Source organism: Malus domestica, chromosome 01, assembly GCF_042453785.1.
Source record: "Malus domestica chromosome 01, GDT2T_hap1".
Classification (NCBI taxonomy): domain Eukaryota; kingdom Viridiplantae; phylum Streptophyta; class Magnoliopsida; order Rosales; family Rosaceae; genus Malus; species Malus domestica.
The window spans coordinates 26,771,908-26,793,034 of NC_091661.1; the positions used below are offsets into that span (position 1 = coordinate 26,771,908).

Sequence of the window (21,127 nt, forward strand, 5' to 3'; positions counted from 1 at the left end):
AAGGATGAGAAAGGACCAATAGGAGGAAAGAGAGGTTGACATTTTCTTTTCCCATTTGGTGAACCCGTGTACACTACCAACCCCTTTTTATTTTCAAACCAACCAATTTTAGGCCAATTCCTACCATTTCTCTTCTGATTTTTCCTATCTACTCCACTTGCAACTTGCTCAACTACCTTCCTCCTTCCCTCTCTACCAAAAATCAAGGGTTTTAAGGTCTATTTCATGAAGAATTCCATAGGAGAACCCGGGGGTTCTCGACGACGAATTGTCATTCCGAAGAGTATCACAATTCACCATCACCCTTGATCAACTTCCCTTGGACCCAGGAACAATACCCAACTGGTGGTTGGGGCGTTGGAACACCAGGGAAGCCGAATTGAAGAACACCCACCTTAGGGTTTCGTTGGGTGCGAGCCAATTTGAGGACCTTCTTGGCCAAATTGGACTCGGCCACATGTATAAAGTTTACTCTACTTGTTGAAATCTTCATTCTTGTAAAATTTGAGAATTTTTGGAGAAAGTCAAATTTTTCGGTGTGTGACATTCGATTTATGAAAATGTTGTTGGTTGAGTATTTTATCGATAAGGTTCGCCCTTGATTATTCTAACCATTTGACGAACTTACCATTGAATTGAGACAAGATTTTAATATGCTATGGTAGATATTGTTTAAGGACCTTAGGGATTTACTAGTGAAAATCTAATGATTGGATCTTACGGAACAAGTGACGTAAGATCATGAACCCTACCTTAGAAGATGGTTCGATTCCTCATTAAATGTTTGTTGTGGGAGACATATGAGAATTTTTTAGAATGTGAATTATCGAAGGAAATCTAAATGTGGATTTGTGCTTTGTTAGGCAGTGATAGGACGTGATGCCTTGACTATCGTGCTAGGGTACATTAGCGCAAACTCCAGGTGAATGACTTTAATATATGTGATATTGGTAATTACCAGGTTGTCATAATTATGATCCTATGTGGATATGAATTGGTTCTATGAATATGTTCTATTGAATTGTTATTCCAATACGTCGACATCAATTTATGTTTATGAAATGGGGTGTGGCGTGTATATTTGAAATGGGGTGTGGCGTGTATATTTGAAATGTGGGTTGATGTGTATGGTTGGCATGTTGAGATTAATGTGAGGACTAGTAATGGACTGTTAACCATTATGATGGGGATTTGTTGCTTCGATATGGTTTCACCTTCTGCTTCGGTGATTGGTTCTAAATTTAGTAATTGTGCATAATCTTCCTTTGTCGAGTTTTTGTAAATTAAGAGCATGTGCTTGTCTCATTTCTTTGAGCCGCCGTACATTCTGATTGTTGGTCTTCTGCGATTCCGTTGAGTCATGGTCTGGAATTGTTCCACTCGGATTCCGTTGAGAGATGGTTCAGAATCCCTTATATTCCGCGATTCCGTTGAGTGATGTTCCGGAATCGTATCTAAATTGGGTTTCATTTAGTTATTGTTATGTATTGTATTTAGCGATTCCGTTGAGTGAGAGTCCGGAATCGTATCCACTTAGATTCCGTTGAGAGATGGTCCAGAATCCCTCATATTTCGCAATTCCGTGGAGTGATGGTCCGGGATCGTACTCACCTTAGGGTTTATTGAATTTGAATTGAGATGGCTTCAAAGGTGTAGGCTTCAGCCAAACTGTGTCGCTCTAACTCTACTTTTCATTGTGTTGTATGAGAAGATAGTTGTGAGATGTTGTGATTGGTTTCAGACGAACCGTTGGATGTCTGGGTGACTCCTTCGGGGTTTGATTTCTTATGAATGATTTATATTCAAGATATGTAAATTGTGTTTGATGGTTGGCATTAGCATTATTCTCACATACTTGATATTATTGTCACTCTCATAAGCTTTGCAACTTATCCAGGTTGTTGTTTGCCTGGTGCACCATTCCGATGGTGTAGGCACTGATCGTACATGTGACAAGTTTGAGTAGACTCCGAGAAGTTTGTAGGTGGGGGGTAGCAGTGCAGTTATCAGGGACTTGGAGCATTAAGTTACCCTTGATTCACTCTTGTACTTTATCTTTTGGGACTTTCTTTTGAGCACCTCATACTTGTTCTTAGTAAAGCAAAGATTATGCTTCTTTTTTGGATGTAAATATTTGTAAATATTTTGTGGAGAACTTATCCACCTTCACATTATTTTGGATTATCAGTTAAAGTATTTCATTCCGTAACTTATACCGTATTCAACGAACGTTAATTTCCTTATCACGTGCCGATTCTCAACGTATGTTGGAATCAGGGCGTGACAACAAGGTCCGTTTGGGTTGTAGGAATTTGGTTGCAATCTTTGCACTCAAAACAGGTTCATGGAAGATGCTTGAGACTGCCTCGGTAGAAATTGATAGGCGAGGGTGCTTTTTGAATGGAGCTCTACATTGGGATCAGTTCACATCACATCGGGATGGGGAACAAGAATCTGTTGCTTTGATTTCGCACAGGAGAAATTTCATTCGTTGTCCTTTGTTAGGTATAAACCATTAACATCGAGCCAGGGGAGGGGACTGGGAACTATTGGAAATCGTCTCTCCTTTTACAATTCCCGCTTTAAGCATGCAGATCATCATGCGTTGGAGGACGGCCTTACCATATGGGTGATGATGGAATATGATTTTCGCTCCAGATGTGAAGTGGTTGATGCCTATATACCATATGGAAGATGATGGTACAGTTCTGATGCGGTCGAGTCAAGGTGACTTTATATTATATATACCTAAGGAAGAGGAAGAGGAAGAAGACACATGCATGATTGCGCTCGACAATCCTGGTATTCCTAGTAATCCTTATTTTGGAGAACCAGATCTGACCTTAGAAGCGGTTATGTACGTGGAAACTTTGGTTTCACCGGTGACTGGTGACGGCTAGCTCATGCATTTGATTTCAAACATACCAAAAATGTATTGCGAGCCTTGCCTTTCCTTTGCTCATTTTATTAACGTAACAATGTGAATGTGACGTAATTGTCATACAAATTAAGATATTGTGGAGGGTTGTAGTTTGTACTGAAGTTGATTTGTACTGAATTTTTGCAGGAGCAGGATGCTGAAGATGATGAAGATCAAGACTTGAGCCTAAACCATTTCTCTGTTTGCTCTGCTGTGTTGCTAACTGCGGATGCAATTTCTCAATAAGTTTTGAACATCAAGACAATATTGAAAAAAATAATAATTTGGAAGCACTAGTTCCTTTTATCTTTTGTATCACTCTCTCATACTTGTTCTACATCACTGAAAACTTAAGAATTATTCGTCTGCACTGAATTTGCGTCTGATGATCCAACTGTATCTTCAAAAGCTTCCACGGCGATGGTCATGTCATCATCGATATTAGATTGCTCTACCTCTGCCGTAACTTCATCCCTATCGCCGCCTACCATAAGTTCCACCCCATTTTGCACTAGTGAATCAGAGTCAATTTTAGCTTCTTCAATTGCTTTGTCTGGTTCAACTGAATTTCGCACCGTGAATTGTGGATATGGATCCCTTGAGACTGGCAGCATAGATGTCGCTAATAGATTCTGCGAGCAAGAAATGCTAGTTGTAATGCTACGAATAAAAAGTTTTAAGAAAACTAATATGCAAGTTGTAGCTGTTAAACACTTCAATATTAGTTAAATTAAGGCGGCAAGGATTAACTTAAAGAAGCAATTTGATCAGGCGCATGAGAATACCTTCATCCAACCTCTTCACCAGCTCGAGATAGATTTCTCGTAACAATTAATGTAAGGTGCCTAATTTCCCTTTGTTTGCACAACCGGAGATATATTTCCTCGACCAAAACCATTACCGACCAAAGGTTAGTCCACCTCTCTACTAACATTTGAAACTTGAAAGTTCTTGATGTGCTCGGCATCTAATATTTGAAAATTCTTGAAGCAGGAACTTGGAGGTGGGATTCGAGCAACCATCCAAGTTGTCGTAGCTAAAGCAAGGGCCAAGGTGAACACTGCTCAGATGCCAAAGTTGGCACCCCAATTTGTCGCAAGAAAATATGGAGGAACTGTGGGATATCCAACATTGGCAAAATGCTATTTATCAAATCAATCAGTAAATTATCTATGAATTAGCAAACGCCAATGTATCCTACAATCCAAAAGAGGCAAATGCCAATGTATGTTTTACCTCAGTGGAAAAGGGTTGCAGTTTGGGGGTTAGGTTTCTTCGAGCTAGAGATTGAGCGGTGGATTTTCGAAGAAACGTTCAAATGATGATTGGGTTGGAGAAAATAACTCATTTATATACGAGGGCAATTAAGTCATTTCATATTTTAGAAAAATTATATTTTGATCCCCAAGGTTAAGAAATCTTGTGCATATCGTATGCATGTTTTGTGCGTATTCTAAAAATGCTATTTTGGTCTCAAGATTAACAAAATGGGTAATTTCGGGTAATTTCTGGTAATTTCTTTGTATTAAATCAAACACTTTTTTATCCATCACAGCTAAGTAACCATATCAGTTGCCCCTCTCAACTTCCTCTCTCTTCCACGATTTTCTCCAAATAAAATACTTTTAGTAACGAAATAGTTAACTAGAAACAGTCACTAAAAATATGAGCAACCTATTTAACAACCAAAAATCATTTGAAGGTCGTCTAAAAATCTTTAACGACCATTTTATATTTTCTCTTTTTATAAATTTAATTTTCAAAATTTTAATATAGTACAATTGCTAGTATTAATAAACCAAACATTCATTCCCATTTGTAAAAGTCTCATGTATGACACGACCTTTACTTTAACAATTTTAAGAACAGAAGCAATCGATATCCTCCCAAACTCCCCCACGTTCATAAATCATATAATATTGTCACTTTACTGATGAGTGAATAATATACCGAGAGAGAAACATTCGCAATGGTCGGTTGGTCGACACACTTTGAATCTTTGACATGCAATGCACCCGAAGCCACCATGACTCACTGTCACATGCTTTTTCACTCCACTCAAACACACATCAAATCCATCCCCTATCGAACCGAACATAAACACCCAAATCTTTGACCCGTCTGTTTACTGCTTCAGTTTGCTTTGACAAAGCCTGATAAACACCCAGTTGCCAGTTGTTGTCACCTCCGAGCAAAAAAAGTGTGCGGCTCAGCTCAAGTGCTCTCAAGTAGAAAACCTCGTTTACGAGAAAGGGTTTGTAGCTCGGTTGGTTAACAAGAGCATACAAACTTGCATTCGAGTTCGTGAGTTTGATTTTTCCGCCTCGCAATACGGTTGTGTAAAGAAGAAGAAAAACAGAAATATAAAAGCCTCATTTTCTGTTCAATGCCTGGAGATCCATGCTGATTTGCTGGTGCGAAAATCTTAGGTAATTTTAGTTTGTAATCGGTTTGTGTAAATGCAAGCTCTACTTCATTCTCTTTGTTATTGGTTCCATTTTTTTTTTCCAGGATTCGATATTTTAAACTACTCTAATTCACGAGATAGAAATTCGAACTTAAGCCAAAGGAGAAAGACACCTTGCCTACTAACTGCTTAACCGATAGATTTAAAGTTATTTCCTTGAATTTCAAGCTTAAATTTTAATATTGTATTGGTGGGTTATAACTTAGAATTGCAAAGGCAGAATCTTCCAGAAAATATCTGTAATTTGGACAAAAATGGAAGTGGCAATCTTCAATCCCGGCAAAGATTGATGATAGCTGATGCAATCAAAAAGTTGTTTAGCTAAAATGAAGAAAGGACAAGGTGGGTGGGTCAGAAGGGAAGAGCCCACAGAGGCCATTCCTACTGGGTGTGATGGAAAATCTGAAAAGACTGAGCCTTTTATCCCCTCATGTTGTTTGTCTTTACGGGTTGGGAAAAAGTTAGCTCCTTCGAGCTAGCATTAGCATGTTCATAAGTCCTTAATTTCACATGGGTTTGCCAATTGCCTCTATAATTTAGATTATATAGTCCTTGTTTTGCAAATTTTTTTTATTTTTTTTTACTGCCATTTGGGTAAATCTTACAAGTTTCTGGAAATTAACTTTTGGTATGGTCTTGGTTTTGTTTGTTGATTTCTTCAGTTAGCTGCAAACCCTTTTGTATATTTATTGAGATAGTGACAGTTTACCTTCTGTGTTGGTAAAAAAACTTGTTAAGAGACAAGCTTTCAATATCATGTTTTACAAGCCCAAGAAAATGAAGGGTTTTAGCAGTTAGGTGGGAATGTGGAACAACCAGAACACTCATAAATGAAATACTTGATTTATAAAAGGTTGTGGGTTAGAGAGAGAGAGAGAGAGAGAGAGAGAGGTGATAAGATAGTGGCTATGAATCTGAGATAAATGGTCCTTGAAATCAGCTTTATTTGCGTGGGCACCAGTTACCTGACCCCGAATTTTCTTTTCTTTTGGGTAAATGCAACTCTTCTTACTGATTCACGTGGCTATGCCCTTGTTTCTATTACTCAACTTTTTCTTTGGCCATCTGCTGATATCTCCAATTTCCATATGTTTTTCTTGTGAAAAATGGGAAGTTTTATGTCACATGCATCATAGTTAAATTCAAGTTTCTCCATCTTTTTCCTATAGAATGTTGACAACAAGGTTAAGTTTTTATTTTCTAACCCTACCAACCATTGAAGGTTGAGAAGGGTAAAGTGACAGGGAGCTGCGTATAGAATGATTGAGGGCCCCTTACTTATTTCTATGAGACATTTATCTGAAGAATTCTAGACTTTCTAGTGCAGCTGACCTCCAATTCTTTTTTATTTTTTGGTTTTTATCCCTTTTGAGTTTTCATTCTTATCCTGCAAATTTGTAAAAGATTTTTCTCTGAGCCTTCAAACTTTTGGTGGGAATGTGATTACTAGTATGGATTCCATGTGGGTTTACCGGAAAGTGTGTGAATATGTTCTTGGAAGTGTGATTATTCATACTTTGAAATCTATAAAGCTGTGGATTTTAAATATTTGGATTCTGCAGAATCTGCACTTTGAGTTAACCAATGAAATTTGTACTGTTTCAATGCAGATCTGCAAATAACTGCTTCCAACTGATCTAGCACTCAAAGCTGAAATTTGAGCAGCGCCATGGATCTTGAGAGAATTAAGTGTTATGACACTCCAAAGGTTAGTGCTGTATCTTCATTGTGCTTATGTTCATCAACCCTTTTGATGTTTCTGGCTGGTTGTGGTATAAGTCTATATAAGCAAAGCAATTTATGTTTTAGAAACTTGGTGAATGATTGTTCCTAGAATCGACCCGAACACTCAGAAATTTGTTTGTTGGACTGAATTTCCAGAAGGATTCTTGGAAGAATATTATGCTGTTGGCCTACCAGAGCCTTGGAGTAGTGTATGGTGACCTGAGCATTTCCCCTCTCTATGTTTACAAGAGTGCATTTGCAGAAGACATTCAACATTCGGATACGAATGAAGAGATTTATGGTGTACTTTCTTTTGTCTTCTGGACTCTTACTTTAGTCCCGCTGTTCAAGTATGTCTTTATAGTCCTTCGGGCTGATGATAATGGAGAGGGTAAGTACTAAACAAGCAGTTATATGAAAAAAGTACTAAACAAGCAGTGAATGCGTACATCTTGTATTTAGGCTATAACATTTGGTGCATGATTTTCTGCAGGTGGTACATTTGCACTGTATTCGTTGATATGTAGGCATGCGAAAGTAAGCCTTCTGCCCAACCGGCAGCTTGCTGATGAGGCCCTTTCTACTTATAAATTGGAGCACCCACCGGAGAAGGAAAAAAGTTCAAGGGTGAAACTTGTACTTGAGAAGTGCAAGACCTTGCACACTGCTTTGCTAATTCTTGTTCTTCTTGGAACTTGTATGGTAATTGGCGATGGCGTGCTCACTCCAGCCATTTCAGGTAGAATGCATTTCGTATTGAAGAATAAAAGATGTAGCAATTTCTTCTGGTTTGATGACTGATTCATGGCTGTGCTTTATTTTAGTCTTTTCTGCGGTGTCTGGCCTCGAATTATCCATGTCCAAGGAGCATCACCAGTGTAAGCAGTCTCGTCTCCTACTCGATTTTCCATTTCCAGTCAATAGGAGCGTAGGATTAATCAGTTTTTGTTTTCTTAAGATTTGTATATGATGAAATGTCAACTTTACTTTAATTATACTGATGTGCGTAAATTTCACTCGCCAATTTTCAGATGCTGTGGTTCCAATTACTTGTTTCATATTGTTATGTCTATTTGCACTTCAACACTATGGCACCCATCGAATCGGATTCTTTTTTGCACCAGTGGTGTTGGCATGGCTTCTGTGCATCAGTGCTCTTGGCTTGTATAATATAATCCACTGGAACCAGCATGTCTATCAAGCTCTGTCTCCTTATTACATGTTCAAGTTCTTGAGGAAGACAAGGATAAGTGGGTGGATGTCTCTAGGTGGAATATTGCTGTGCATAACAGGTAACATCGGAGAATAATTATCATATTCCCCTATATACATCTTGTCGTGTTGCTTGTCCTGCATGTTGATGAGTTGTGGAAAACGTATGCATAAAGCATAAGTTTGCCAGTGCATGCCAGATCCCATATGGTAGAAAGCATTGAACATGGAATTCCAGAAAACCTAACTGATATAATTTCATAGAACTGACATTCATTTCCTGAAATAATTTGATGGCAAATAAATGCAAACGAAAAGAGAGAAACCAAATAAATGCTAATGATATGTGTGACTATGCTTGCAGGCGCAGAGGCAATGTTTGCTGATCTTGGCCACTTCTCATATAATGCCATTCAGGTAATACCTTCCTAGTAATGTCTTCGCTATGCATTTCCAACGCTGATTTGCATACTGATAACAGAAGCTGCAACCCCCTTCGTTGTGCAGGTTGCTTTTACCTTTTTGGTTTATCCAGCTCTTATATTGGCATATATGGGGCAGGCTGCTTACTTATCGCAACATCACCACACCAGTCACCGAATCAGTTTCTATGTCTCGGTTCCAGGTATGTGTCATTCTTGTTTTAAAGGCAAGAATATATCCAGCACGCGTAGAAATAGAATCAGATATGCTGCTGCATGAGAATTGGATGATTTAGTTTGCATTGTACTACAAGGGGTTCATGCCGTAATCTTTTAGGATATCTATCATACTGTAGTTGTCTAGTATATATACTTATTATGGAAGATGTAACAGCTCTTCATTTTTTGGGACAGAAAGTGTGAGATGGCCGGTGCTTGTACTAGCCATTCTTGCTTCTGTTGTGGGAAGCCAAGCAATCATCAGCGGAACATTTTCTATCATAAACCAGAGCCAATCATTAGGTTGTTTTCCGAGAGTCAAGGTCATCCACACTTCTGACAAGGTACATGGCCAGATATACATCCCCGAGATCAATTGGATGCTCATGATCCTCTGCATTGCAGTGACCATTGGATTTAGAGACACAAAACACCTGGGAAATGCTTCTGGTAAGTTACCCTTACATATTTTGCTAGCTCATACTATATATTTGATCTTAAAGCCTGCGTAAACTTCAAAACACGAATGCATCCAAGAAGAAGTTAATTAATCACTTTTGTTGCTTGGAGTACTAAGCGGTTGTTATCTTTAATTGCAGGGCTAGCAGTGATGACAGTTATGTTGGTTACCACATGCCTCACTTCCTTGGTGATTATCATTTGTTGGCACAAGCCGCCTATTGTAGCCCTTTGCTTCCTAATCTTCTTTGGCTCCATTGAATTGCTCTACTTCTCAGCTTCGCTCACCAAGTTCCGAGAGGGTGCCTGGCTTCCCATCCTTCTTGCGCTGTTCCTCATGACTATCATGTTTGTATGGCACTATGGAACCATCAAGAAGTACGAATATGACCTCCACAACAAGGTTTCATTAGACTGGCTTCTAGCTTTGGGTCCAAGCTTGGGAATCGCTCGGGTCCCTGGCATTGGCCTAGTGTTCACAGATCTCACCTCCGGCATTCCTGCTAACTTCTCCCGCTTTGTAACCAACCTCCCTGCTTTCCACCGCATCCTAGTTTTCGTGTGTGTAAAATCAGTCCCAGTCCCATATGTGCCGCCTGCTGAACGATACTTGGTGGGTCGCATTGGTCCTGCAGCTCATCGGTCCTACAGGTGCATTGTTCGTTATGGATACCGTGATGTTCATCAAGATGTTGACTCCTTTGAAACAGAACTAGTTGAAAGGCTGGTTGATTTCATCCGATATGACTGGTGGCGAACACAGAGAACCAGCTCATGTACCGAGGATGATGCATCAAGGTCTACTGACACGAGCGAGTGTGGACTAGCTGTCATCGGAACAGTAGCATTTTCTGGTGCACCAGCTTATGAGATTGAGGAGACTCAACCGGCAAGTGTATCTGCTGGTTTCCCAACTATAGAAAGTATAGCAGAAGTTATTGAGATGGAACCGGTGGAAAGAAGAGTGAGGTTTGTTATCGACGAGGAGTCTCAGCCTGACACCCGGCCTGAGAATACAATGCAGATGCGCGAAGAGCTTGAGGATCTCTACGCAGCTCAACAGGCTGGGACTGCATTTATACTTGGGCACTCACACATAAAAGCCAAGCAAGGGTCGTCCTTTATGAAGAGATTCGCCATTAACTTCGGTTATAACTGCCTGAGGAGGAATTGCAGGGGGGCAGACGTGGCGCTGAAGGTCCCTCCGGTGTCTCTTCTCGAGGTTGGCATGGTTTATATTGTGTAGACCAGACGGACATGCAATTACCGAAAAAGTTTTGTCTTTGTTTTTATCATGTCAATCTCGTTGATGAAATTTACTACCAGAAAATTGTAAAAGTTACTTCTTTTTTCTTGGGTGGTTATGAGGCTTGACTTGTTAGAAGTGTTTTTATTAGAAGCACGTTAGGCTTATTTGCTTTTATGCCCCGTCCTTTGACGAAAATCTCGCTATTCTCCTGAACTTACAACCGTATGACTGTGCCTCTTACGATTCATCTCGGAAACCTATGTTACCTCCTATGTCAAGTTGTTCAGAAAAAATCGTTAACTTCGATAATGTTCAACTGACCAAAAAAATGAGTGCCCTTACGCCACCTCATTCTTCATAAGCCAACTTAACGAGTTTCTCGTTTTACTTGATAGGGAACTTTAACGAAAAGCATCCGGTAATGTTCACTTTAACGAAAAAACACCAAACAACTGCTATGACAAATGGCCATGTAGTATTATACAAACCACCAGGTCTTCTGAGTTCCGAGTAGTGGCCACTACTTAGTCCCCCAAACAGGCAAAAAGTGGCATTCGTTCATAAAAACCCTCCAACCAAACAGAGAATAAGCAATTAATCCATACATGGGAATCCTAATTAGAACACTTGCTCTGAGCTATCCCCATGGCAACTTCCCTTCAAATTTTTTGGAGCTGCAGAGAGATTACCAAACAGTGGATTTATCAGCAGGAGCTCGTCCTCTCAGCTTAGAGTGCTGGCCAAAACAGAAAAGGGGGAGAAGGAAGAAGAACCAAAGAAGAAAACCAAACAGTCCTTCTTCTGCAATGTGACAGAAGCACTTGATTTTTCTCAGACCAGGTCTGCAGAGGATGCTGTGCTTATTGAAGAAGCTAGGGATGGAGAGATTTTTCAGTGTGACCGACACACGAGGTGGTACACTACGTGTCACTATACAAATGACGGGATATGTGTGTTAAAAAGTTAATAATTTAACAAATAAAATTTCCCACCACTTACATAAAAACACATGGTGTACCACCCGTATTTCCATCACAATAAAAAAATTCTGCTTGGGATGACACTAAATCTGGAGATAGAGTGTCCAGACAACAGATATAATCACTAACTCATTAAATTCTCATCACCTTCTTCAATTTGCCTTCTCAACTTTCAATTTGGTTTTGAGCCCCTTAATTTTTTATAAAGTGTAAATTTACCCACACCGTCCTATACACCGCATTTTATGTTCGTTTTTCTCACATAAATGGCAAATTAGCACATTCAACAAGATTAAGGAGCTCATAATCAATTCTAAAAACAGCTGACAAATCCGAATCACGCCTTAATTTTAAGAGGGATCGATTAACAAAAATTAATTAATTAATTAAACTAGAATGCTTGTGCAAATTTGCCAATAGAGTTTCATTATTTTCATGCAGCATGGGGCTCTGAGAAGGAAAATTGGAGGGACGTACAAGGATTTCTTCGAAGACTATGTCGAGGGTATGTAGCATTAGCAATTTCAAATATTCATATATTCTACAAAGAAATTTAGGACAATATGCACGCAAAATGCTTACAAACGAGAACTGGAAGGACACTAGGTCTAGCAAACGGATCGTATTTAATGCGTTCGTGTCGTTTTCATGTCATACTAATTATATTAACGGGTCGTGTTTGTGTGTATTTTCTTTAAAAAATATTTGTTGAAATAATTTTGCTAATTTGGATAATTGTTTTTTACTTGAAATTAGTGGATGGGAAATATGTGGAGGAGGGGTGGGTGGACAAAACGTTCAAGGTTTGCAAGAAAGATACGGGTGGCGAGCCCAGGGAAGTGGACAAGCTTGGAAGATATGTTCATGTGGCCTGTTTGGAGAAATCAAAATCCGGCAATTTCTTTACCAGACTTTTCTCTGGATGATGAAGGCTCATCAGTTTGCTTTGTTATGTATATCAGATGTCCCAGAGAGCCTAAACATAAATACGTACATTATACATCAATGATCGGATTTAACGTCGGCAATTGCTTGCGTGCCAATTCAGGCAACAAATTTTAACCGGACACACACATTCTCCGTTTCCGGAGCTCTAGGCTTCCGACGTGAAGTTTGGAAAATTAGATCTTTTAGGGCCTTAAAATTATGTTCGAAGATTGAGAGTGTGAATTACCACTCTAAGAACGTCATCCTGCACTTTTTTTGAGCTCAACTTTTTACGCTAGAGAGCAATGCAGCTGTTTGAGTGCTAATATTAATTCCCGTTTCGTCTTTATTAATTTAGGTTTTCCTAGTCTGAGTTGAACTCCTCGTTTAATTTAGGTTTTTCTAAGAAACATACCTGTTTTTGTTAGTTTAACTTTCCTTTTCCGACAATGCAGTAAGAGTTTCGATTTCCTTTGTCCATCAGGAAATCAAGTTTTCTTTTTACTGGTTGAAATGGGGTTTGATAACTATATAATGCATGGTTTAGAGCTGTCTAATTTGCAGATTATTCACACTACCAATTCAGCTCGGTTTAGAACTTGTCTAATCGATCCTGTGTTCTTGAATCATTCTTTGCGATGGCCCGTAATCTTCTGTTGCTTTGTCTCGCCTTCTTTGTCACGCTTTCGACAGCACTCAGTTCTCCAATCGGAGTATGCTATGGAATGCTAGGTAACGACTTGCCACCACCAACAGAAGTAATCAACATGTACAAACTGAATCAAATCGGTCTAATGAGACTCTACGATCCAAACCACGAAGCGCTCGAGGCCCTTCGTGGTTCTGGCATTAACGTCGTAGTTGGAGTTCGTAATGATGAACTTCAACAACTTGCAAGCACTGAATCCGCTGCTGGGGACTGGGTAGCAGCTTACATTCGTCCTTATTGGCCGCAAGTCAATTTTCGATACATAGCCGTTGGGAACGAGGTCATCCCAGGAGAGGTTGCAAAATACGTCCTCCCAGCAATGCAAAACTTGCACAATGCATTGAGCTCCTGGGTTCTTAACTCTATTGAGCAAATAAAGGTCTCGACCGCAGTTGCAATGTCGGTACTGGGTGAGTCTTACCCTCCCTCGGCCGCAACATTTTCTCAGGACACCGCGGAGTATATGGTTCCGATCGCACGATACTTGAACAACATTGGTGCACCGTTGCTAGTCAATGTGTACCCTTACTTTACCTACGTTGAAAACCCTAGCGACGTTTCACTACCTTATGCATTGTTCGCTTCCGAAAACGCTGTAGTGACAGATGATGGTCTGAGTTATTACAACCTGTTTGATGCCATGGTGGATGCGGTTTATGCATCGTTGGAGAAAGCAGGCGCACCCCAAGTCCGAGTGGTGGTGTCCGAGACGGGCTGGCCCTCCGGCGGGAATGGGAACGTGACAACACCAAGCACTGCGCAAAAATACAACTCTAACCTAATTAGGCACGTCCTGTCGTCACATGGCACTCCAAGGCGGCCGGGAAAGTCCGTCGAGACTTACTTGTTTGCCATGTTTAACGAGAACATGAAATCTGGTGAAGCAGTGGAGCGACAATGGGGTCTGTTTTATCCGAACAAGAGACCCGTTTATCCTATCAATTTTGAAGAACAAAGGCTGGAGCCGGTACAAAGGATGGAGCCGGTAACGGAAAGTAATGCGAGTGCACTATTAGCTCAAAGTGCAGTTATATTGTGTCTTTGTTTAATTTCTTTTTTCTTAATTAGTATGTAATTCGTCTCCAAATAATGTAACATTCTTAGATTTTTTTTTTAATTTTTTTAATTTATGTGTTTGTCCAATTTGATTCTCTTCTACGTTTATGAACTGATGATGGAACTAATGAAGGCTTTTCAGAACTGCTAATTAACCAGCAAATTAACCATAATCGAAGATTAGAGGCGTAGCTAAAATGACTGAAAAATATACTCTCTCTATACACCCAATTAAGTTCGACGTTTTCAATAATAAAATTGGAATAGAAATAGATTTTATCGTCATGAAAAAATTAATCAATAGAAGTAAATTTAATCCTTGCGTAACTAAGTTCGCTAAAATAATACACGGACTCTAACTTAAGTTTGAATCCGTCTATCATATTTATTAATTAAAATCTAAAATAGCTCACCCAAGCTAAGCAAGCAAAAACAAAACACAACTTAGATTTCCAGGCATCCAACGATCCAAAAGTCGTCTGCGACATCCGAGGATCCGAAACTCATTAAATTATACTCTTTGTAAGTAAGAAGATAGAGCCAGTAACCTAGGACCAAAATGGCGGGAACAAGCACTTCTTAGCGGGAAAAAACCCAACGACCTCACTTAAAAGCGCGGGAAACCGAATCCCAAACGGCACATCGACAGAGAGAGAGAGAGAGAGAGAGACTGTGAGAGCGAGTGAACTGGGAGGAGAGAGAGAGAGAGAGAGAGAATCAGATATGGTGGGAGTAGCGTACGACTGTCTGGCGAACCCTCTCGGAGCGGTTCGATCCACTTTCGCGAAGGCGATTGCGTCGGGATCCGACCCGGCCTCCTTCAGCGGCAAGGACTGGGGCGCCGTCGATCTCTTCCGCAGTTTTCTCTACGACGACGGCGGCCTCTCTCAGGTCCAAAACCTAATACCCGCTTTCAATTGCTAATATGCCTTTTGATTTTCTCATTTTATTCTCCTTGAAACCCTAATTGTGTATTTTCCCCCTTTTCCCCATTAATCTCTTTTTCTTAGCTGGGCTTATATAATATTATTCTGTGTGCGATGCCAATTAACAATTGAATTTATTTCTATAGCAAAAAAAGATTTGAAATTTATTTATTTGCTTGTGAAAATTTAGGTGCCACTTCTGAATTCTGCAAGTATAAGATGGGTTCAGCCCAACACTCTGGTTCGATTTCGCGGAATGATACAAGACATGCTGGGAAATGAATTCTACGTCGGTGCTTATACGGTAGCAGTCTTATGCCCTCCGATCATTTTTCTTATGATCCAATACTGACTGATTTCTTTGGTGCTAAAACAATGTGTTGTTTGTATTGAAGGATGGTTCTGTTTGGAGGACCAACAAGTTTACCGATGTTCCTCAATTCCCCATGGATTCTAAGCCCGATATGCGATTGTGGGAACGCCGTATGATCTATTGCACACCGGTGAATCTATGTTCAAACTCTTTCTTCTTTATAGCACCATATGCTTTAGTTTTAGTAAAATGGTGGTAGAAATTCAAAGCACATAAGCATATGCCTAGTGTGGTATTTGGTATATGAATTTTCACTTTTTTAGGATAAATGACATTCCTTTAACTTCAAAGAGCCTGCAAGGATTTGCGGGCCGACATTCTTTTGATTTTCATTTTGTTATATTGTTTTTGTCTCTAGGTGCCAGGACAGAATGTTGTGCTAAGAATAGCACCAAACCTTTGGGAACCAACTCTTTATAACCCACAGGAAATATATCAAATAAAATGCAAGAACAAAATATTAAAGACACCAAGATTTTAACGAGGTTCCTCAACAGTGTAACTGGAGTACGTCCTCGGAGCAGTAGGAGCTCACCCAATAATCCACTATCAACCAAATGGGAGTTTACAAAGTGTTGGCAATCTCACAACCCAAATAACCCAATACACCCAATAGCTCTCACACACCAAAGAAACAAATAGAGAAGAAAATATAGTGATTAATTTCTTCTCTATACAAAGCTCAAAGCTATTACAATTACTTTGATGGATGATTACTAACCAAAGAGAAGAGTACCTTCTTCTCTTCGAAATGGGGTTGCTGCTCCAGATTTCTTCTTCTTCTCTGCCCACTGTTTTTCAGCTCTCACTCACTCCCTTTTAAACAATGAGGATAATTGCTATCCTTTAATTAAAACCCCAAAGCCATCCGTGGCTTTTCCCATGGGTCAAGACAAAAAAAAACAATTCCCTTTTTTCCTCCCCAAAACAAGGAAGACACAATCATTAAGTTGTCTTTTTTCTTTTGGAATTGTTTATTCTAAAGTATATGGTCACTTGGCCACATAATCCAACAATCTCCACCTTGGCCAAGTTCCGAAAAACGCCATGATAAGCCAACCAACACAATTAACACACAACATCACTCCCAAACACTAGCAAGAGAACAACTCATGCCGAGCCAAATGCTCCAAAACTCCTACTACTCAACGCCTTCTTTATATAGGCAAAATGTGAGCCAAGTTCAAACAGTGAACAAACTTGGCTACACCAACAACCTTAGTCAACATATCAGCGGGGTTGTCTTTAGTTGGAATCTTCTGGAGAATGATTTCCCCTTCACCAACAATTTCACGAACAAAGTGATAACGCACATCTATGTGCTTGGTCCTCGCATGATGAACCTGATACTTAGCCAAATGGCCAAGTGACCATATACTTTAGAATAAACAATTCCAACACAGAATTCATGGACTGAATCTCCTTCTGAGGCGGTGGTGTATAGAATTATGGATTCGGCAACCCAACAAAGAGAGAAGCGTCAGAGAGTGGATGCTGAAGCTACTGATATCATGGATTACGATGTAATTTCCATTTTCATAATCTGCATATTAACTGTTTCTTCTTTATTGAAAGGATAATCGTGATTAAGTATGCATTTTAACTGTTCTTCTTTATTGAAAGGATAATCGTGATTAAGTAGAAAATGCATACTATATTACAGTGCAAAACCTCCTTATGGTCATCGTTATGATGGGCTTCAAAGCAGCTCAAAGCGGTTATTTGAATTTAGGAAGTTTTGGTTGGTGAATTGAGTAGGAAGCTCTCTGCAAGGGTTTCAGTTAATTGGATTGTCATAGTTTACTTGATTGGCTAGATGCATTCATGTTGCTTTGTTTATTTCAGATGGTTTTTATTTTCTGCACATCCCAATCTCTGAATTGTGCCCTCAGCTTTGTACTGGGAACATGACATCTTGTTTGTCTACCTAACATACTGCATTAAATAACAGGTTTCAGATGATGGGATTGAAGGTTCTTCTTCTCCCAAAAAGCTGGTAAGTAGTACCAACTTTATTCAAATAAAAAAAAACATTAGTTTTCCATTCTGATGGAACATATACTTATTCATACTGAATTTCTTCTTGTTTTCCAGAAAGAGAATGGACATTCTTCCCTTCCTACTCCATCTCAGCAGTCAATTACTGAGGGCACCAGCTCTAGTGTGATTATGGTGCCTGATGTCGACAGGGATTTGCTTCCTTGTCTTATTAAGGTACATTGGACAATTAATTGTACTAACAGAAAAATGATGAGCCGAGATTTGTTCTCTCTTTGTGAAAGCTGATGAAACTTTTGTTGCTTTCAGATATATGATTGTCCGGAGTCTGACTTAAAGCTAAATGAGGTTTTTGAGTTTGTTGGAGTCTTCACTTTTGATTCAGAATTTAAAGAGGACAAGGATGTATCAGATGATTTCACAAATGGTTTTAGCGAAGATGTGTTGGTTCACTTGCCCCCTAATAAGGTATTGGTTAATCTTGCATTTATGAAATTGTTGGTCTCCATATATAAGAAAAGACTAAATTTTGCATGTTTGGTTCTGTACAGCTTGTTTGTTAGTACTTGGTATTGGACTATAAGTACATACATTTTTATACTCTCTTTTTTGTTTCACATTTTTCCCTTGGTGCAGGTACCACGTCTCCACTGTTTTATTCACAGGAAACTTGCAGTTCACGACTTCCTTCCTTGTTCCCCTACAATCGAGGTGATTTTGTGCTCATTATGGTCTCATATTTCCTCAAACAAAGGACTTCTATGCCTGTCTGAGTGTGTATATGCAAACCTGGGATCTCTAAATTTCACCACTTCCGCATTCCTCCCTTAATTACTTAGATATTGTGTTTGACAATGCTATTATTGTCTACCTTATAGCCAAAACCCAACGTGGTGAAAGAGATCAGGGAGTCTCTCTTGAGGCACCTTACAGCTGTTCTTGGTAATGATGGCATAGCTGCTAATTTCATGCTGTTGCATCTCTTGTCCACGGTAAATGGTCCTCCTCATATCAAAATTTTCGGTGTTGGATCCACATGATGATACTATTTTTGTTCATCATGTTGTTTGATTTCATGTCTTATTTCAATCTCTTAAATGACATCTCTCCTCATCTCCTTTACTTATGAGGTATGATTTAATCTCTTTTTGACAGGTGCATTCTAGAGTTGAAACTGTCGCTGTGGGGAAGCTTTCACTAAATCTTAATTGTTTAAGCAAAGAAAGTGCACCCGTGTTTGGTACTCGGATTGGCCGTGCTCTCAAGAATATTTTACCTTTCACACAATGTATATCCCTAACAGTGGATTATCTCAACACTGCTTCTCTTGCGCCAAGGAAGGATTATGAGACAAGCAGGTAATGAGATTTCTAATTCTGTACCTTAGTGTCAATTTTGTTCTAGTTTTAACTTTTCACATTGCTCCAGGCTGATAACTGGAGCTCTGCAGCTGGCTGAGGGTTCACACATGATATTTGATGAGACCCGGTTGGAAGCTGGCATTCTTAACTCTGTTGGGGTTGAAAATGCAAGATTGCTTAAAACTTTAATAGAGTTGCAAAAGGTGATTTTTCTATTCTATTATACATGTGTCAGTTTATAGCACTGAAATGCACACTGAGGCATGATACTTTTTTATTTGTCCTTTACAGGTGGAATATGATTTCAAGTTCTATAAACTGGACATGCCAGCAGACATTCAAATGGTTGTTCTTTCAGAAGGCAAATCAAACATTTTGCCAGCGGATGTGGTGTTACCTTTCCACCCTTCTTCAGTGGCTTCTGTTGAAGTTACCGCAGAAGCACTAGAGGTTTGGAGATGGTACTTGGCTACTCTTAGATCATTGCCACATTCTATTGAGTCAGAAATACAGAAGGTAAGAGTTTCTTGGGACGATTTGTTACCCTGAAATTGCTACTTCAGTGGAGTTGGGAACTTTGGATTACTAATTTAGTTCAGAAGTGTCGTTCTCCATGTAACAATAAAATGATGGATCCGCCTCTAGCTGATGTCTTTCTCTGAAACCTTACAGGTGATAGAAAATGACTTGGTTGCGGCAAGGCAAGAAGATAGGACACTGGGAACCCAAGATTTCAGCAGGTTAGAGACTGAAAGATTTGCGAAATGTTCCTTCTTCTTTCGAGATTCGTTAGTAAGCCATTATTCTGTTGCTTGTGCTTGCAGATTGCTGACAATGGGTCGATTGATGTCTATGAGTTTCGGTGAAACCTCCCTATCATTAGAACACTGGCAGATGGTCAAGGAACTCGAGAGGTTAAGAAGAGAGAGACTCAAGTGAATGTAATATTTACTACTGAGATTTGTTGTTACCGGCCACAGTGCAGATGTTTTTGTAAGAAAATATTGTGCCGTTAATGTTAACATGCTTAGCCAATTTACATCAAATTTCAGACTCTTCAAATTCTGGAGTGGACCCTTTTCTGTTTGTTTTACCGAATACCTCTTTAGGTTTTCTGGTCATATGAGGAATAACACTAACCTTCTTCAAACCTAATTTGTAGATGTCCAAAATTGGATCAACGAAGTTAAATCTGCTAGACACAAGCGTTAACACACCTAATGGTAGCTTTTCTCCCAAAAAAAAAAAAAAAAAAAAAACTAATAGCAGCACGTAGAGATGTTGGAGAGCAATGACAATTTACGGCAAAAATTCTTCACCCGTGTCTCCAATTCGAACAGCTGTGCGGTCCGCCCTTGACAATTAGTTCAAGTGAGGGATGCATAATGGAATGTTGTTACCATTCCTCGGTGCCAAGAGAATATGTTCAATTTTGTACGCATTTGTAACACAATTTTATTGTCTACTGATAGAATTTTTATCACCTGCAAAGTAGGGATAAAAACACTTTAAAATAGTAGGGATAAACACACTTAAAAATATTTACAAAGTTATCGTAGTATAACAGTTCAAGCAAGATCGTTTTCCACATGGATTGAAAGAAAAATTTGTATTTAAACTAATCCTTAGCTAATTATTTAGAACAAAGTTTCGAAAATGTTGATTTTGGAATTTAAAATAATAAAAACTAATTTAAATAAAAATAATTAAATAGATCAACGAAGTAAAGAAAGCAAAAGAAAGCGGTTTTGGAAAACAATTTAAACACTAAAATTTTGCCGTCACCATTAACAATTATATGCAATTTTACCAAGTACTTACGAATTTCTACATACATGCTTTGAAGGTTAGGCTTTCCTAATACATATTTTCCTCGTGATGTTCAAACGAAAACGTATATCTAACATGCAACTCGTCTGTGATGTTCAGATCAAATATAAATATGCAAGACTTTGTGAAAACCTTTTGAAAAACCATGCAACCCTTAAGAGCATGATGATCGCCTTAAGTGAACTTACAATTACTAATCACAAAAAGCCCACCTCAATTTCAGGGTGATGTTCCAACAGAAATTGCATCAAATTACTTGTTTAAAAACCGTAATGGTCACAAATTACTAAGACA

General features: G+C 39.2%; 3 protein-coding genes across 10 annotated transcripts; all 3 read left to right on the plus strand.

The window, feature by feature from the left end:
• The first annotated feature begins 4,857 nt into the window (after positions 1 to 4,857).
• LOC103417793 (potassium transporter 2-like) lies at positions 4,858 to 10,868 on the plus strand. 7 transcript variants are annotated; one of them, XM_070825633.1, is made up of 10 exons: positions 4,858 to 5,349; positions 6,998 to 7,095; positions 7,269 to 7,503; positions 7,606 to 7,851; positions 7,937 to 7,990; positions 8,144 to 8,404; positions 8,689 to 8,741; positions 8,832 to 8,949; positions 9,161 to 9,415; positions 9,565 to 10,868. In XM_070825633.1, the coding sequence occupies exons 2-10, from the start codon at positions 7,057 to 7,059 to the stop codon at positions 10,668 to 10,670; spliced, it is 2,367 nt and encodes a 788-aa protein (XP_070681734.1). In that variant the 5' UTR covers positions 4,858 to 5,349; positions 6,998 to 7,056; the 3' UTR covers positions 10,671 to 10,868. The 7 variants fall into 7 exon arrangements, with proteins under 7 accessions (XP_070681734.1, XP_070681731.1, XP_070681738.1 ...); XM_070825630.1 differs by lacking the exon at positions 4,858 to 5,349 and adding an exon at positions 6,194 to 6,379; XM_070825637.1 differs by lacking the exon at positions 4,858 to 5,349 and adding an exon at positions 6,425 to 6,571.
• A 2,350-nt stretch (positions 10,869 to 13,218) lies between these two features.
• On the plus strand, positions 13,219 to 14,384 carry LOC103438335 (glucan endo-1,3-beta-glucosidase-like). Its single transcript, XM_008376885.2, has 2 exons — positions 13,219 to 14,274; positions 14,358 to 14,384. Exons 1-2 carry the CDS (start codon positions 13,219 to 13,221, stop codon positions 14,382 to 14,384), a joined length of 1,083 nt encoding a protein of 360 aa, XP_008375107.2.
• A 527-nt stretch (positions 14,385 to 14,911) lies between these two features.
• LOC103438345 (mini-chromosome maintenance complex-binding protein-like) lies at positions 14,912 to 20,069 on the plus strand. 2 transcript variants are annotated; one of them, XM_029102331.2, is made up of 13 exons: positions 14,912 to 15,236; positions 15,462 to 15,575; positions 15,667 to 15,774; positions 17,596 to 17,640; positions 17,739 to 17,858; positions 17,952 to 18,110; positions 18,279 to 18,353; positions 18,521 to 18,634; positions 18,798 to 19,000; positions 19,071 to 19,206; positions 19,295 to 19,519; positions 19,676 to 19,743; positions 19,828 to 20,069. In XM_029102331.2, exons 1-13 carry the CDS (start codon positions 15,069 to 15,071, stop codon positions 19,940 to 19,942), a joined length of 1,650 nt encoding a protein of 549 aa, XP_028958164.1. In that variant the 5' UTR covers positions 14,912 to 15,068; the 3' UTR covers positions 19,943 to 20,069. The 2 variants fall into 2 exon arrangements, with proteins under 2 accessions (XP_028958164.1, XP_028958167.1); XM_029102334.2 differs by lacking the exons at positions 14,912 to 15,236; positions 15,462 to 15,575; positions 15,667 to 15,774 and adding an exon at positions 16,977 to 17,167.
• The last annotated feature ends 1,058 nt before the right edge of the window (positions 20,070 to 21,127 follow it).